Below are 19,405 nucleotides of genomic sequence, written 5' to 3'. Positions count from 1 at the left end.
AACCCAATTTAACAAACTTTCTCTAAAACCACGGAAGCCATGAAAGTTATTACAAGATCCGAATATAAAAAGTACAAACGGGAAAAAAATGCTGAACAATTTGAAAAAAATACGAATCTCTAAAAATGTACGTTTTTTTTTTTGCAATTGAAAAAAATCCGAAAACCTCTAAAAGGCTGAATGGCTATAAAAAAAAAATCCAATAGGATCATCAATGGGACCTCAACGGTTTTTATGTGGAGAGGTTTTGTATTGCAGTTTTTCGTGGTTTTTACACTTAATAAATCTTAAGTTTTTAGAGACATTGGAAGACCTCGCCTTAATCTTTGCTCCTAGATCACTAAACTCACTTTCTGTGTATGGCCTTTTTCCTATTGTTAAGTTAATTTGACCCAACTGCCCCAATGATCAGACCTGCACAAAATAGAAAGGAGTTGTAATTCACTTCAGTATTCAAACATGTTACAAGATGGTCTGTGTAAATGGCTGCTCAACCTGGCATATATGTCCATATGGCTGGGAAGTTTGGTCAGAATTGGTCTAACTGCCCAATCAAACATGGGTGTGAATTGCCTTCTTTAGGTGACCCCCTTCCTCTCCCTACCCACATCCTCCTTCCATTATACTTAGTTCAATGTTATTATTTGTAAATAAATGCAAGATTCATTGTCTTAGGTTAGTTATTTACTCCAAATAAAACACATTTAACATGTACAGAATCTACTTCATTATAATATAAAATGTTTGACCTTGATAAAGCAGAAAACTCTCCAAAATTAGTAGATAGAAGGAAAGCCCATTTCCTTTCCTACAGAGCATGCAGAATTAAAAGCATTTAATACCACAGAAAAAAAAAATCCAGGTTAATTAGTATCCCCTCTTTTTATAAAATTTTGCTCGAGCTACAACATCATTGGCGTAGTCTTTTCCTGTAGTGCGAGTGTCCACATCAAGGCTGATGACATTTCCTGGACCAGCATTATATGCTGCAATAGCACCTAAAGGAATGATATCGCTGTTGGCATGATGTATGAATGATTTCACGGGCTACTGCTAAATACATTTTATTGGCACCTGATAAATTAAATATTTAATTAGATGTGTTTAAAAAAAAAAACAAACGACTTTTTGTGAATTTAATCAAGCAGGCAGGATGGATAGGAAAGGAGTATCTCTAACAACAGAAATATGCTGGTGTGCCTTTAGACTGTGTGCTGGTCTGACCACAATATTCTTTTCAAAATATCTAATTTTCTATTATTCAGGAGAGTCAGTATTTTGCAAATATTTCACCCTGACTCATCTGCCACGTTTTTAGGAATTCATAAAATGCATTTTACATAGAAATATACCTTTCAGATGCTGTTCTGTTGACCATGTAGGAAATTTTCTTCTGATGGAGTCAAACATGCCGATCAAAATGTCCGTTCCTTGTGTAACATGCTCTTCGCTGTTCCAGGCCCCGGTAACTGTATGGAACCTTTTATCAACCTATAATAAATAACTTTTTGCACTTTATTGTATTCAGTACAGGTATGGGATCCGGAAACCCGTTATCCGGAAAGTTCAGAATTATGGAAAGCCTGTCTCCCATAGACTCCATGTTATCCAAATAATCCACATTTTTAAAAATGATTTCCTTTTTCTCTGTAATAGTAAAACAGTATCTTGGTTCAAGTTTTAATTAGTTAGCTTACCTACAAATTTCTATAAACGATATTTATAACTAAATGTATATAAATATTGGTTTGCTTATTAGACAAGGTCATAAAGTAAAATTTATGATATGTTTCTGACGCATCTGATCTGAAGATTGTATCCTGTGCAACTAGACTGGATTTTGATTCATCGGGGAGACAACTCCACATTGGAATTGCTCACATTTCCTTCAGTTGCATGTCCATGTTTTAACTGTAAAATATAGGTTGACAAACGCATATATTTCATGTTTTGGATGCTGAATGGATAAATACTGTATTGTATAGAAAACTTTTCAGAAATAAAAATATTAAAAAAAAAAAAACAGTATCTTGTACTTGATCCAAACTAAGATATAATTTATCCCTTTCGGAAGCAAAACCAGCATCTATGGTTTATTTAATGTTTACATGATTTTCTAGTAAACTTAAGGTATGAAGATGCAAATTACGGAAAGATTCGTTATCCGGAAAGCCCCAGGTCCCAAGCATTTTGGATAACAGGTCCCATAACTGTACCTACTTACCGTATATACTTGAGTATAAGCCGACCCGAGTATAAGCCGAGGTACCTTATTTTTCCTGCAAAAATTGGGAAAACTTATTGACTCCAGTATAAGCCTAGGGTGAGAAATGCACTGTTGGTGGGGTGGGGTGCATGGAAGTAGTAGTTCAGCTACAGCTGGAGGGCTGCAAACTGTTACACAACATAACATATTTCTTTATGCAAGTTCCTGGAGTCAGAACATTCCTTTTCATTGAAGGGAAAAGGAATGAGACAGCAGGCAAGGTCGTGGCAGACCTGCAGGTTTGCTAGGAACTTCCAGCAGTCTGATCAGAGGCTTAAGCTCGGGTTTCACTGGCAAATGAATGAGAGCCTCCCACAGCCCGAGCGCTGCACTGAAGAGAAATTCTCTCGCCCGCACTCCCTACACTTTTCTTGCTAATTCCGTCTGCTCGAACTCTTGTGAGGACTGAAATGAGTCCTAGTTTACTCCCGAGTATCAGAGCCCCCCCTCCCCCGTGTCCACACTGGCTGGTCTCTTCCAAAACAACTTTATCTCCTCATGTCCCCGCCCACCCCAATGCTTACTGGTTTTTTTTAGAGGAGCCGCAGAGTTTTTTCAGCACATTTTGGGTGCTGAAAAACTGGGCTTATACTCGAGTATATACGGTAGCTCTATTTCCGTTGCATACAAGGAAACAAATTATATATTGAAGTAAGTGTATAGGCTGAATGGAGCTAGTTCAATGAAATAAACCAACTTCTGTGCTAGAGAACTATATTCGACATTATGATCCGTTCATGCAAATTGTCTAGAATTGATTTTTGTGATGTTTTTTTAAAGGTCTACTTGTTAAACTGCATTTGTTACACAAAGAAGCCCAGTACATTGCTTTTTGTAGCAAAAGGTAAAATATGTGCGATAATTCACACATGTGTAGTGGATTATACAGCACAGGTATTGGACCTGTTTTCCAGAATGCTTAGGGCATGGGTTTTCCAGATAAGGGATCTTTTAATAATTTGGATCTCCATACCTTAAGTCTACTAAAAAATCATGTAAACGTTAAATAAACCCAACAAGATAGTTTTTCACCAATAAAGGATCCATGCAGCTTAATTACCCTCAAATACAAGGTACTGTTTTACATAGAAAAATTAAAACCATTTTCTGGTAAGGCCACCAGAATTTAATGAAACTGGAGGTTGTTTTCAAGCACTTGAGAGTAGTATCTTAAATGGCTGCATTTCTATAGGGTATTAAAATGGCTTTAGTTAGTCATTCTTTTGGCACAAGTCTGTTCACCTATTCATACATCCATCTGTTGGTGATGCATAGTCTTGCAGAAAAAGCAGGACAGAAACCATGGCACTTGGTGCAACTTAATGGAATTGCAAAGAGCATATTTGGATGCAAGTGTCTTTAATGAATAGCACCAATGCATGCAACAAAGTCCATTTTAGCACAACCACACTTGTGGCTGTATTCATAAATTAGCCTTAAAATGTCTGCAACTCTTTCTTACCTGCATGAGACCAAAAGCATTGCCATGGTCACCCCACCCATTAACAAGAACATTTCCGGCGCGTGATTCCCGAGATATGATTCCAGCAATTAAAGCTGCATCCATGCCTTTCTTCTGAGACACTGACTGAATTATAGACTTGTATCTGTTCATCCTTGTTAGGTCTGTCTGCGCCATAGTCTCAGAAGCCTGGACTCCTATATAATAAAGCAACATCAGAATGATACAAAAAGCAATAGAACAAAGCTATAAAGTAAAAATGAATTTAAAATTGTCAGTGCTCTAAATAAAACACAAAAGATCCAAGAGTAACAAGAGCCTGAAACTGAGTTTGAAGTTTTGGCATGAACCTTTAGCATCCTCGCCAATGTTATAAGCTGAAATAGAAAAGCAGTTTGCAGTCAAGGTCTGATAAGTAGGTATTCACAATGGTTACTTTCCAGAAAATGGCTTTTTAGAGACAAGAAAATGAATTTACAAACATCTGTGCTAACTTGCACAAATGCAGTAGTCAGGAGCAACAAATCAGGTATTTGCCTTCAATTTTTTTAACTTGCAGTAGACTGTTGGAAACTGATCGCTGATTGGATGCTATTGGCAGCTGTACATATGTTCTCAATAAGCCCCAATGCACCGGATAATTTGAATGATATTCTTTGGATGGCAAAATATAAGTAAGATTTCAGTCTTTCAAGTACCCAACATTATTTTAAAAATCCTTTTCACCTGCTCACACAGTATATCTAGTGCTATGAAACAGTTTTTCCTATTTACTTGTGTTTTTTTAGTTTCCCTATATATTTAAAGGCATGTTTTGGTGACAAGGTACTCACCACAGATTGTCAGCTTGTCTTGTTTAGCTGTTCGGCATGAAGCTCCTGAGGTCTGAACTTTGTTTATGTCGCCGAATCGTCCTGATGCACTTACACTGCCTGTAATAGAAAAAAAACTCTGCTGTTTGACTAGCAATATGTGTAACAGTATTCCAAAAAGTTAAAATGCTACTAAATGTAAGTTGCGAACAGAGATTTGCCATGAAATCATACTTACATAGCAGGAGGACAAATGGGAAAATCTCAGAGAACATGTTTCCTTCCAAGACAATACATATAACAGTAATAAGCAAGAGGGCACAAGATTTATAATGCAACATGTACTTCCCATTGTGCACTGCAGCCCCCTCCCCCTGCAACTTTTCTTTACCCATTCCAGGAATAGTTCTGCTTTTGTAACAGTGCTAACGCAATCTCTATATGGCAATATACACAGGGAGGGCAGTGATGAAGAAATCCAAGATCAAGGAACATATGAGCCTGAATAACAAAGTGTTTTCTTTATTCTGAACGGCACTGTAATTTCCTAACAGCACTTTATACCCTGAACTATTGCACAAAATGGCAAATTAAAATGTTCCAAATATATAAAAATCTAACATTTATCACTTACAGCATTCAGTGTATAAAGCCCCATGAACTCTAGACAAGGTTTTCGGGATTCGGGTGTTATTCTTCCTTTCTTTGTAGTTACATTAGCTGCTATATCCAGTCTTGAGCTTACAGTGGTCACACAGTTTCCTTCCCAACTACCGTACTACTTCACACGCTAGACTAGAAGAGGCAGTTTAATGATCCCACTTGAGCCAAAAAGGAAAAGCTGGTGAGACTACAAAGCTCCGAACCATGCTGGGACAAAAAGAAACTGTATGCAGGACTTCCTCAGTAGTTACATTACATATCCCCCCATACTTTTCAACCCCTGGTCGGAACACATGATCCAAAGAAGAAATATGCCTGGAGAAAGTGTCTGCTTTATACATCTATGATCTTCAAGATCCTGTTCTTGAAGGTCAGAAACCAGCAAGTAACCCATCTCTATGTCCTTTTCACTGGATATATCCCTTATCAATATGAATTTCCTCCCAAGGAGATATCTGAGCCCCTCTAGTTCCCGCTTTATAGTGAAATACTTTTTTCCCCCATAGCATACCTGTTTTCATGATCATATAATCGTCCACTAATATAGAGCACTGCATGAACCTTTCCATTCTGTAGCTGTGAGAGAACTGCACCTTAACCCACAACAACCAGATCATACTTATATGTTTATTGATTAATAACCTTACATCCTATGGGATAACTCAGGTATTTGGCCTCTTAAACCCTGTGCAAAGGACAACACACAACTCAACCTGAACCCTCAACATGTGAGTCCCAGTTATTGTTGTGTATGACCACATCATCCAAGTTAGCAGCTGCATATTGGTTGTGAGGTTTCAAAATGTTGTCCATTGCCCTTTAAAATAAGGCATAACCTTATACTGAAATGCACAATTTGGAGTTACAAAAGCAATTTCACTCTGGGAAAGGAGTATCTGCCGGTAAACTTTTGCAAGATCCAATGGGGTTGACTATCGATTAACTTGTCAGCAGGGATCATAGGGTAAAGGGCAGATTTTGACACATCAAAAGTCCAAACAGTCATTGCAAAATCTCTTACTACCATTTGGTTAAGAACAATCAGTTGCACACCTGTTGTTATGTGGTTTGAGCCTGAACCATATGTTCTTTTACAATTGCCATTATTGCTGCTATTTTGTCCTGCATTTATAAGATCTACTCAATGACACTTTTATCACAAGACCATTTGTCTAGCCTGATAGACCAATGTTTGGAGGTCGATAACTTTTACCTAGCTCTATCCAGAACATGAACTGGCACCTTCATCCATAATTATCTCATTGGGTATACCAACTCCTGCACCAGCTCTCTGACCATAACTTTACCATAACTATTATTCAGCGGGATGGCCTGAGAATAGATGGCCTAATGGATTTGGTGCATCCCTACTGTAAAATAAGAAAAACAGACCCTGTCGTGGGTTCAACAAGCTTCCCATCAATCATTATATTTTCATAAGCTCTAACAAAGATGATCTTTTAATTGTTCGGAACCAAAGTTTTCCCAGTGTGACTCAGTCAGGCAGCAAAAAAGAAGCTCTATAGAGTAGGTATGATTCAGCCTCCAATTTCTTCACTTTATTGCGGTAAGATTCAGTAGGTGTCTGTGTTACACCCCATTTGCATAATTCAAGGAAAAATATAGAATCAATACAGCTCCAGGCAGTAATTTTCAACTGCAATGTGTTTTATTCAGCAGTGCAGGCACACTACATGTTTCGGGCGGAGCCCTTTATCAAGTGTAAAACTTTACACTTGATAAAGGGCTCCGCCCGAAACATGTAGTGTGCCTGCACTGCTGAATAAAACACATTGCAGTTGAAAATTACTGTCTGGAGCTGTATTGATTCTATATTTTTCCTTGAAAAAAGAAGCTCTATGGTACCTTGGGATCAATTACACTGACTAGCCCCCAGATTATCCTTACTACCTGTCCATGAATCATTTGCAAGCAAAAGAAAGTGGAAAACAGAGGGTTCAAAAGTCAAGTTATCAAAACGCACTGCTGTCAGTATGTTCACTTTCAGGTGAATCACCAACCATGGTGGTAGGCTGCTGTGATGATTTTTGTGTAGGCTGAGCCAGAAGCACCAGAACAAGGAAAACCTCTCCCCAGCAGAAGCTGGTTAACTGCCCCAACTGGGCAAGTTGGTCCCCATTTATAGATACTGTAGTCATTTTTTCTTTTTGACCACTTGCAGCAGAAGCAACGAGATCTGCTTATACAGGTATGGGACCTGTTATCCAGAATGCTCGGGACCTGGGGCTTTCCGGATAATGGATCTGTAATTTGGATCTTCATTTAAGACTACTAGAAAATCATGTAAACATTAAATTAACACAATAGGCTGGTTTTGTTTCCAGTAAGCATTAATTATATCTTAGTTTGGATCAGGTACAAGCTACTGTTTTATTATTATTACAGAGAAAAAGGAAATCAAAAACATTTGGATTATTTGATTATAATGGAGTCTATGGGAGACGGCCTTTCCGTAATTCAGAACTTTGTGGATAATGGATCCCATACCTGTACCAAGGGAACTGCACTCACAGAATCCAAATAAGCATGATGCACACATATAGTACACATTAGTTTTTTTTCTTAGCCAGCATTACAAGCAAGGAGAGACTGTCGCCCCTGTGAGAAAAAGCATTGCATGTTTTCACCAACAAAAGGTCAATGTGTAGCAATATGTCCCACATTTTTTACAAAACAGATGCTCAGTCTTTTAACAGGTACATAATCCTCAAGTTTTGCCTGCAACATATTAGGTCCTGTGCTGACTTTTTCCACCACCTTCAATAGCAGCAGCTTTCTCCCCCAGGATAGTCTTACTTGTGCTCATGAGAGTCCAATTCTTTGTTTTTGGGATGTGTAGTGATGATCTTTCTTCTTGGAGCTGAATAGCCTCAGGCTGCAGATAGTTTTTGAACAGACCAGGTCATGCATTTAGGGGCAGGAGAAGTTGGCCTAAATGTAGACCCAACTTTGGACTCTTCAAGCTCATACAGACATGGTCACACCCAGACACAAACGTATCTCAACTTGAAGTTTATCGTAGTTAATTACCTCCTCTGGAGAGAGGTTAAAATATGGTAACACCATATTTCCCCATTTTACATTGTGTTTCCACCAATATTTAATGCTGTGTTTAAATTTCCTTTGTCATTTATTGAAGTGATTGTTTCGTAAGTCTTCATGAAAAGTAGATTATGTTTGCAATATGTAAAAGGGTTTCTCCAGTGTTGGGAAAGCACAGAAGTTTCACAGAATTATTACATAACTGTATTTTACCTAAAGGCTTTTGTTTTCTCTTCACGACTGCCAAGCTATTGGCCTAGCCAACAACTGCAGACATTACACTTTACATGATAACTTGCAGTCCTCATGATTAACAGATTTTACATTATTATGAGCATAAGTGTAGAGTTTAGTTATTAATATTACCAATCCCTATAGAGCCATGGCAACTGTCTCAAATGCAAAAAGTCTGGAATAAAGTTGCTAATTTGGTACATGGGCAGGGAGTATTTGTTGAACCTGCCCTGACGATTTTTGATAGAAAGGTTAATGAAGAGAAATCCAACCTATAGCTCAGAAGCAGTGTTGCAGCCAGTCTTAGGCTAGTGCCACACAGGGGTTGAACAACCTGTTGAAATAGAGGCAACAGCCTTCTGATTTATGCCCCAGTGTGAGACTAGACTTTATCTTAGAGACACGCAACACAGAAGCAGACAGTTTTCCTTACGAGACAAATGATAGTTTGATGCAAGAGTTTCAAAATTTATTTCAGATCTGTCCAGACATTAAGATATATTAATATGAAAATGGATATTGCTAACAATGAAGTAACAGATTTAAATAAGACTCAGTGAACTGTAATAATTCCTTTTCCATCATTCCATCATTTTTTTTAATCTTTGCTTCTTTTTTTTTTTCTGATTCATCAATTTTGTTACAAAGATGGTGCACCAACAGCACGGTACATAAAGTGTGGCCCAAGCTGCTCATGTAAATGTTTCAAAAAATATTTTATGCATATGAAATGGAAAAAACCCCACAATCTTCCAAGTCTTCCCATTTCAGTTTAGTGGTCATACAAATATCCGAGATACTTGTATAAATTTTTTCTTTACAAAAAGCATAGATGTTTATAGTTCTCAGAATATAAACATGATAATGATTGATGAACAGCTTTACTAAAGAAAGAAGTGTACAATTAACATACCATTCTAATCCTGTGACAGTTATCTAAAACACTGCACTTGTTAGGCCTGGTTTACACATAACTAACATTGTGTGACTGATCACACAGGCAGGTGAGATTATTTCCTATGGCAAATTCTGGCGTTTATGAGAAAAACAATCTAGAAGTAATTTTTTGAACATTATATCTTTTTAGCTTGCTCTTTTCCTGTGCTAATTTCTGGTCCTAAGAAAATCTGGGCAACAGTCATAGCTATTAATAGCGGAGTAATGACAACTAGTGGAGAGGAATAAGTGCAACTTTATTCACATGGGATGTCTCACCCCTGTAAACCAGGCCTAAGAGGTAACCTAAGACTCCCACGTACAAATAAGTGCTTAAACAACTATTCACAAATCTAATCATCATCGGAATCTGAATCATACTTTGTTCCTCTTATAGTTTTCTTTTCCAGCTTTGTAAAATGTGTGCCATATTTCTTCTGGTTTTGAAAAGGTGGCTCCATTAGATTCCCACTAGAACAAATATGAAAATATATAGTTTTAATATAAAATCACAAATATAGAATGTGATGAAATAATTCCATGGTTTGGTCATACCTAAAACCTGTCAAATGTTCTGGGTTTTGGCCAGATTCTTGATTTATTTCGTTAAATCTTTAACCTTATGTGTAATAAAAAGCACTACATTTGCCCAGGTTCAGTAACCTATAGCAACCAATATGATATTTGCTTTAAAAAAGTAGACAAGTGAATTTTACCTGCTGATTGGTTGCTATGGGTTAACACCTGGGAAAACATCGTTTTTGCTTATATGAAAGCATGGAAATTTGGTCTTTGGCTAGATACTAATGAACAAGAAGATTTCAATGACAGTTGATTCTGCAAGAACCTAGCATAAACAAACCACCAGGAAACACAACACAGCAACACCTATTGTCTATACGCTTAGTTTAGTAAGGAATCCATAAGTATCTTGTTAAACAGAATTTAAGGGGCTATTGGCTATTCCCATGGACATCGCAATTCTCAGGTTTTTGCTGAACATTACAGGCAACAAGAATATTTAAAATCCAAAAGTTAAATTGATCTTGTTTTATGTAAGTAATAGTGCTGTACCATGTGAGAACTTGTGCAGCATGTTAATGGCTACATCAGGTAAAGATATGCAAATTATGCAAGGTGACTAAATGACTGGATATTATGTATGCCTGGCACATGGGAATTCTTGCTCTGTTGCCAAAGAAATGTAAAGACTCTGAAGGAGAATCAGAACAGTGGCAACTGGCAAGTGGCAGTAAGTGCATCACACATTTCCAGAGAAATTCCAGAAAAATTACTTTGTATTTAATGGACATTTCTAGTCCATGAACACAGAGCATTTTATACTCATTCTGAATGCAGGAACTAGGACACTCAAGAATTAAAATGATGTTAATGATCAAACAAACCACAGATTTAAATTTAGAGCTTAAGAAAAACTGTATTCTGGTTTCACTACATTTACATACACTGAAAGTGCAAATAACTCCAGTTGCAAACGTTGCACATTCGCACGAAATAAACAGCAATCGGTAACCCTGCATTTCAACTGCCTCGAGTGCCTGTGTATTTCTATATACTATTGATCTTTTGGGGGTTGCTGTACCCTCATGCACTGTGCACCAGGCCACCTTAAGAAAGGAAAGTGAAGAGTGTGCTCAGCTTTACCATGTCCTATTTCAGTATACAAGTATTTGACCATTTTTCTACAGTTTGATTGATTCAATGATCAGAACTAAGGAGTTGTGGTTCCTCTTCACTTGCTTCATTATTAACAACAAACATTTTCAGTCAGATAAGGGCGTTATAATCAGAAATCAGCTAAACTGCCTGACTAAACCTGGCCATGTATGGGCATGGTACCACTATGGTGCAGATAAACTACCTCAAAATGTTACATGCAGTTATTCTTTTCTATCCAAGTATAGCCATACTATAGCAGTCTTACTTTACCTGTAGTTTATAATTTCAGCACAACCAAGTCTCCACTCTAATGTCTCTGTGGTAAATTCATCTGTGTTTCCCAGATCTGCGAAGCCGACAATGTAATCTTTAGTCTTGCCATCTTTTACGAGTGCCAGCGTAGGAATGACTTTTATGCGCAGTCTCTCACACAGGAAAGGTGCTTACTCCACATTCAACTTGAGAAACTTGGTCTCGATGTGCTTTTTTGCAACCACTGCCAAATGTTTGTCCAGAATTTTACATCTGCTCACAAACAGAGAGGAATAAATAATAATGAGGTTAAAATGACTTGTGAAAATGAAAAGGCACAATCCTGTTTGTTTTATTTAAAGGAGAACTAAAGCCTTACTAAAAAAGTAGGCTAGAAATATTGTACATTATGTTTTGGGCTTCTGTACCAGCCCAAGGCAACCACAGCCCTTTAGCAGGGAAGATCTGTGCATCCCAATGATGCCCCTGCAGCTTCTCATCTTATTTTCGGCTGCACATGCTCTGTGATGCTGTCACTTACTGAGCTTAGGGAGCGACTCACACTATAAAGTACAGATAGACTATAAGTGTCACAATATAAGGCTAATTGGTAATTAAGATAGATAACTAACAATTGGCAGCACAGAAACCAGTGCAACTAGCATCAGAATTTAATAATCAGCCCTGTAGCATCAGCTTATATTACAAGCCAACCTTATTTTCTGCTGGATAATATGTGACAACCCCTAAACTTAGCTTCTCAACAGCTGCTCAGAGATCACTATGTGAGACATTTTCCAAGATGGTGACCCCCTGTGACAAGTTTGAAGTCCTGGATCATTGCTGCTATTGATATGCTGAAACTTTAGGCTGGTGCAATAAGTGCAGTATATATAATATTGCAATTTCAGCCATATTCAATTTTAGGGTTTGCTACTCCTTTAAGTACCATGGCATATTTTTAATACTGCAAGACCTTTTATCGGTTTTTAATGTAGTAGCTCCCATAAAACCTTCAATGGCAATTTTTATTCCAGATTCCAGTGAACATGCAAGCAAGGCAGCAGTTACTAAGAACACTTTGTAAAGCCAACTCCACCACTTCTAGGGGTTAACAACTGACAAAAGAAAACCTCATATTGCTTTTTGATTCTGTTTAAAGATACCTTTTGATTTGTGGCAATTTATCCTTTAACAAATTTAACTTCTGTAGTTTTGTCATCAGACAAAAAGTATGGAATACTGCGTGTCAACTTTATAATAGAAGTAAAGTAGTCAAGGTTAACTGCTCTTTCAGGGACAATAGAAAACTGCTAAAAGAATTGGATAGATCGTATCACTGTTTTTCTTGCTAAGCTTTACGAGCATGCATGTTTTACAATTCACAAAATAAAATGTGGTGCACACAGAGACATTAGCTTGCATGTACAAAATTGTGCCTCGTATCAGATTGTAAAAGTCCAGTGTGGGTGTTTCCAAAAAGGATTGCTTAGTACTTCAAATTACACATAGTACAGTATGGACAACTTTTGCAGCTTCTCTAAATACTGAATACAATCAAATCAGAAAAATAAAGGGAGGGGCAAACAAGCAGCGATTACTGGAAACCAGAATCTGTTTAAAGGGCACCTGTTGGGTAAAAATGTTATCCCCAACCAAAGGTGCGGGCTAATAGAGCCCGCATTCTGGTTGGGGATAACAGTAGTTTTTTTTTTTTTTTAAACAAAATGCCCCACGCCAGCGCTACACTACCAAAATAATGCGCATTAAGCATGCGAGTGACCGGACATGGCTGCTCGCACCAGGAGCTCCCTCCCGGTGCTGGTAGCGTAGCGCTGGCATGGGCCACTTAGGCCCGGGCCTAGGGCGGCAGGAATTTAGGGGGGCGGCATGCTGCCCAATCACACCCACATTGGTTCAAAAATACTGGGGATGCGCTTGAGATACAATATTTTTATTAATTAAATTTCCCTTGCACCAATCGCCATTGCTCCTGTCCCCCTGGAGGGAACAGGGGCGACGAACGATAGTGGGCCTAGGGGCGCCCACTATGTAAATCCGCCTTGCAGGAACCCACAGGTACTTTTCAACGGTTTTGCAAGCAAGCACCCTTACTCAACTGAAGTGTGATCCTACATAAGGAGACAAGAGCAACAAGAGCAGAGAAGAGTTACCTGTAAGGGCATAAAAATAAGGGCAGTGGAGGGGCATAATATAGAACTGAGATTTACAAATGAACCAGTGATATTTTCAGTGCTTACTCATACCTTAGTCCAGGGGTCCCCAACCTTTTTTTTACCCGTGAGCCACATTCAAATGTAAAAAGAGTTGGAGAGCAACACAAGCATAAAATAGTCCCTTGGGGTGCCAAATAAGGGCTGTGATTGGCTCTTTGGTTGCCACTATGTGGACTGGCAGCCTACAAGAGGCTCTACTTGGTACTATACTTAGTTTTTATGCAATTAAAACTTGCTTCCAAGCCTGGAATTCAAAAATAAAAATTCTGCTTTGAGGACACAGAGAGCAACATCCAAGGGGCTGGAGAGCAACATGTTGCTCGCGAGCTACTGGTTGGGGATCACTGCCTTAGTCTGATGATAAGACAAGGAGAATTATCTCTTCTAGAGTGGGCGACTTAGCCTCTGGGGAAGCATTTGGAGATAACACACAAATCGCCACTGGGGAAACATGTGGCGCAAAGTTGCCCAAAGTTTCCTTGTGAGAAAACTAAAGGCTACTTTGGAAAGCAGCCGTGTATGTTTGCCCAGAGGCGATTGATAGGTTTAGCAGCTAGGAAAGCATTTGGAAATCACCACACTAGAGACCATTAACCGCTGGGCAACTCGTTTCCTCATTTGTCATCATCCTTAATGGCTAAACTACATGGGAGATTTTGATCAGATTTATCTGACCCACATCAGATTTTGTCAGATGAAGATGTAGCATTACCATCCAACAGGCGTGTTGCATCAGATGCCAAATCCTCAATGCGGGTTATGCAACAGATTTTAGTTGCAGCGCAATTATATTCTGACCCAATGTGACATGTTCTGTTGATCCAACACCATCAGACACAAGCTTGGGTGTAGTTTAGCTATAAATGCTAAAGTTCACAAATCTGGCAGCATTTTCCCTTTAGAATGAGCACATGTGGCAATGCTTTACGGCTAGACTTCTAGTTGATCAGAGGAGGGCCCAGCCACTTCCTGCAGACACTTCTCACAGAGCCTTTTGCCTAGAATTGCTGCTTCTCCGCATGCAATACAATCAGTTCTGGGAGTCTTCCTTCTTTGAGATTCCTCTCTTAATGGGGGACTCCTGGAAAATAAGGTATTATAATTACTCACCGCTGCTTGTAGTTTGTATCAATCACGATGGAAAAAACTCTCTTAGTGCCTTACCCCCTGGAGCCTGAGCGTCTGCAGCTCATAATTGACAGTCTGGAGGAAATAAATAACATTGTCAAGTAATTAAAAAGATATTCCAAAGAATAAGGCTCCAGCGTTTAAAACCTCCATGTAACTTACACCTGGGATCAATCGAGAATACAGGTGCACACAGATTCCTCAGTCTTGTCTTGCCAGAAATGAACACCAGCCAGTTTGAAATCATAAGAGGAACTAACCTGTGATGCGCTCGTCCTTTTAAACCGGCGCGAAAAGGCGCGTGCGTAAATTCGCAGCGTGAAAACGTAGGCGCCATTAGAGAGATGGGCGCTGGCGTCTTATCGCGCATGCGCTACCTCCGTTAAGGCAGCATTGCGGCTGATTGCACCATCGGCAACAAAGGCCAGAAGCCCGCCGGCTTCCCCTGGAACACACACAAGGTAAGAACCTCGGTCCCAGGCGCTTCAGAGGGAGAGAGTAGCACCTCTGGTATGGGGGGTATCTTCGACAGGAAAATTGAGATGGGCGCGGGGGGACCCGGATGGACTTTTATTGTACTTCCTGTGCCGCCTTCCGGCGGGGGATTAACCCTTATTGGCCCACTGCCATGCAAAGGACAGGAAATTTCAAAGGCATGCTGGGAGACAACGCTGGTATCCAGGCAACGAGTGAACACTCAGGTGCAGCTCTTTAGTAATAACCATGATGTTTCTATGAATAACATGAGTGAGCTGCAGTGCATTGTGTTCCAGCTCGATCCCAGGGGCAGGGCCTTAGTAACAGACCTTGTATAGACAAATATGCCTAAAAAAATATTGATAGTGAATGAAAAGCCACCCCCGAACCCGCACTTGATACACAGCAAAAAGCGACAACTACCGGTAATTGGTGGAATTATGGTACTGCAGAACTACAAATGTACGGCAAATGCATGAGCCCAGAAATAAGGCTCTGGATACAGAAACTGCGGCGTGACGCTGGGAAGCTGTACGTACAAACACATTAAAGCCAAATACATTCGCAGGAGTGGAAATGGCCGTTTACAGACGCTCCGACCCATACGGAACGCATTCGCTGCAGGATGTCCTAAAATGCGTTCCGTAGACCCAGACGCATCACCCTTTCATGCTGCTGCCTACCTCTATCGATAAACGTTCACTGCTTGTCTCCTTGCTTCTGTGTGGCTGCTGGGTGACAGGAACAAGCGTATTCTTCCTGTCTCACAGACCTTAGCCCGTCGCGATGTCATTCGTGACGCCACTGTTCCACGTGAGCCTGGAAAGCCGCGGGAATGAAATCGTGGGCCTCAGCTCAGGTGGCAGTGACAATTGTAATGGCTGTGACAGACCCGTGCTATCTTGTCAGAGCCATGAAGCGCACGAGCATCATACTGACCACTGTTCAGGCCTAACACTTTGCCAGAGCTCTGAAAGCATGGCACAGCATATGGGCATCTAAACAACAAGTTATGTTGGGTTGGTTGAAGTTTTTCTAAAAAAAAAATGTATATTGGTTATACACTTTTAATGGTTGTAAATGTAATTGCTATTAAAAGAAGGTTCTGTCTGGCTGGTTGTATTCTCTGAACTTATGCCTCTAATGCCTGAAACAATGTTGCAATGTAGACTACAAAGAGTGGTGGTAAAAGGAACATTTTCTAATTGCACCAGTGTTAGTGGAGTACCGCAGGGCTCTGTACTAGGTCCCTTGCTTTTCAACTTGTTTATTAATGACCTGGAGATGGGCATTGAAAGTACTGTTTCTATTTTTGCAGATGATACTAAATTGTGCAGAACTATAGGTTCCATGCAGGATGCTGCCACTTTGCAGAGTGATTTGTCTAAGGTGGGAAACTGGGCAGCAAACTGGAAAATGAGGTTCAATGTTGATAAATGCAAGGTTATGCACTTTGGCAAAAATAATATAAATGCAAGTTATACACTAAATGGCAGTTTGTTGGGAGTTTCCTTAAAGGACAAGGAAAGTCTAAAATAGAATATGGCTAGAAATGCTGTATTTTGTATACTAAACATAAACTTACTGCACCACAAGCCTAATCAAACAAATGATTTATGCTTTCAAAGTTGGCCACAGGGGGCTGTCTTCTTGTAACTTTGTTAAATATCTTTGCCTGACCCTGACCCTGCACATGCTCAGTGTGGTCTGGGCTGCTTAGGGATCGTCATAAACAAAGCTGCTTGAGTTCTGCATGGCTGGGAAGTAAGGTGGGGGCTCCCCCTGCTGTTTATAAGTATGATTGTTTCCCTGCTCAGCAGTTAGGGACCGTCTGACAATTCCTATCCACAGCAGTAAATGAAGGGAGAATTTCACTGCATACAGTCAGGTTTCTTATAAAAACGGTACACATTTTTTAATTAAAGTATATTGGAGATAGGTTTCTTTTTCATTAAAGAAAGTAAAAATGTGATTTTACTTTAATGAGAAGGATCTAGGGGTTTTTGTAGATAACAAGTTGTCTAATTCTGGGCAGTGTCATTCTGTAACTACTAAAGCAAATAAAGTCCTGTCTTGCATAAAAAAGGGCATTAACTCCAGGGATGAAACATAATTATGCCTCTTTATAGGTCCCTGGTAAGGCCTCATCTGGAGTATGCAGTTCAGTTTTGGACTCCAGTCCTTAAGAGGGATATAAATGAGCTGGAGAGAGTGCAGAGATGTGCAACTAAATTGGTTAGAGGGACAGAAGACTTAAATCATGAGGGTAGACTGTCAAGGTTGGGGTTGTTTTCTCTGGAAAAAAGGCGCTTGCGAGGGGACATGATTACACTTTACAAGTACATTAGAGGACATTATAGACAAATAGCAGGGCACCTTTTTACCCATAAAGAGGATCACCGTACCAGAGGCCACCCCTTCAGAATAGAACTTTCATTTGAAGCAACGTAGGTGGTTCTTCACAGTGAGGTTGTTAATGCTTTTAAGAGTTGCTTGGGTGATTTCTTGGAAAGTCATGATATCGAAGGCTATTGTGATACTAAATTCTATAGTTAGTATAGATGTGGGTATATATAATTTATGTGAAGGTATGGAGTGTGTATGTATGGATGATGGGTTTCATTTGGGGTTTAACTTGATGGACTTGGTCTTTTTTCAACCCAATTTAACTATGTAACTATGCAAGCTGCCTCATGAACAGATCTGGAGAAGATCTGACTACTGCTGCATTGTTTTAGAACCCAGACAAGAGAACAGAATACTATACATTAACACTGCTTTCAACAGCAATATATTGCAAATAACATTAAAAAACAATAACATGTATAACGAATGTATACTGCAAATTTGCGTAGAATTACATTGTCTTTCATATGCAAAAACATAATAAAAAAATATAATATTTGCATTTAACTTTGAATATTGTCAGTATGTGAATTATATAAAGTTTTCATTGCATTGTATGCTGTCACCATATAATTAACATTTATGTGAAGGTTAATCACATATGGAGCTTTTGATTTATAAAGTAAAGCACCATAGCAATTCATGTGGATAAGGCAATCCAGTACTTTAGATACCTACCAACTGTTTGCCAAGTTTAATAGAGGGTGCTGCTGCTGCAATTTTCAATTTAATGCTACTTCTCAACAAAACAACTCAAATCCTGTATGAATAAGAGTAAACGTGTAATATAATCTCAATATAATAGCCTATTCATAACCTTTGCTTTTTGCTAGCAGCAGATGCACATGTTTTGCGCACAGACTGGCTGACCAGTATTTTAGAAGAGGAAAACAAACCACTAGATCATCTCCCAAATATTGTTTTTTGGACCTTAAAGGGCTGGTGAACCCTTTGTCTGCTGTAAGACAAATAAAAAAGTAACTTTATATGGTCCAAACAGCAGCAATTAGTAATGCCCTGCAAAGTTAGGCATATAATAAAACCTGTGAAAGTTTATGTTTGCCAACAACTTATTACTTACATTAACTATAAAAACATCTCTTGAGTTTCCCTTAGTTCTACTAAACATAAGAATTGTATTTTGTTGTTTAGTACCCTTTGCACTATTTTTAGATAATAAAATATTTTATGTAAGATAGAATAAAAAAACATGTAAAATATTTCCAGAGGAATGCAAAGGGCTTAAATGACCCAATTAAGAAGTCTGGTACTTGAGTAAAGATTGGCAATACCATTCAGTTGTACACAGTCTTTTGAAGTATCCATTAAGATTACATCAGATTGAAAGTCAAGTAAAAATATGAAGTAGTTTGAACAACAGTTCATATCTTCCTTTAACAATGAATTTCTGATATTTAACGTGGTGCTTAATCCCTTTGTTGAAATATTACACAGGTCTATACACAACAGTAATAACATTTTAGAATTAATGTCCCGATTTTGAAAAAAACTCACCAAATACATAGTATTCATTCTTTGCATATGATGCTTCCAAGTGCAAGCCTTTGTCAATAGTGAATTCTTGCTGGTGGCTGATTATGTGCCACTTGGGGATGGCCTTTCTTCTATGGGAAATACAGTGTCAGGTTTTTTTTGAGTTCTGCCCATGACTGCTATATGAGTGTTTTATGAAATGTTTTCAACAGTCTTAGGTTAATAACACTTGGGGCTATTCCAGCCCTTTTGTTACCTGCAATTCACAACAATGACTGCCACAACCCCAAGTCAC

At 39.0% G+C, this 19,405-nt stretch overlaps 1 protein-coding gene and 1 pseudogene across 1 annotated transcript; both read right to left on the bottom strand.

Moving 5' to 3' along the window:
• Window positions 1–666: 666 nt before the first annotated feature.
• Window positions 667–4,818, bottom strand: lyg2.S (lysozyme G-like 2 S homeolog). The gene is given in 5 exon segments (NM_001094684.1): window positions 667–998; window positions 1,353–1,491; window positions 3,729–3,925; window positions 4,562–4,660; window positions 4,779–4,818. Coding segments are annotated over 5 exon segments (603 nt in total). The 5' UTR covers window positions 4,816–4,818; the 3' UTR covers window positions 667–867.
• Window positions 4,819–8,955: 4,137 nt separating this feature from the next.
• Window positions 8,956–14,798, bottom strand: LOC108708960 (annotated as a pseudogene).
• Window positions 14,799–19,405: the final 4,607 nt, after the last annotated feature.

This window comes from Xenopus laevis, chromosome 2S (assembly GCF_017654675.1).
Source record: "Xenopus laevis strain J_2021 chromosome 2S, Xenopus_laevis_v10.1, whole genome shotgun sequence".
NCBI classification, from domain to species: Eukaryota; Metazoa; Chordata; class Amphibia; order Anura; family Pipidae; genus Xenopus; species Xenopus laevis.
This window is presented reverse-complemented; position numbering and strand designations above follow the sequence as displayed.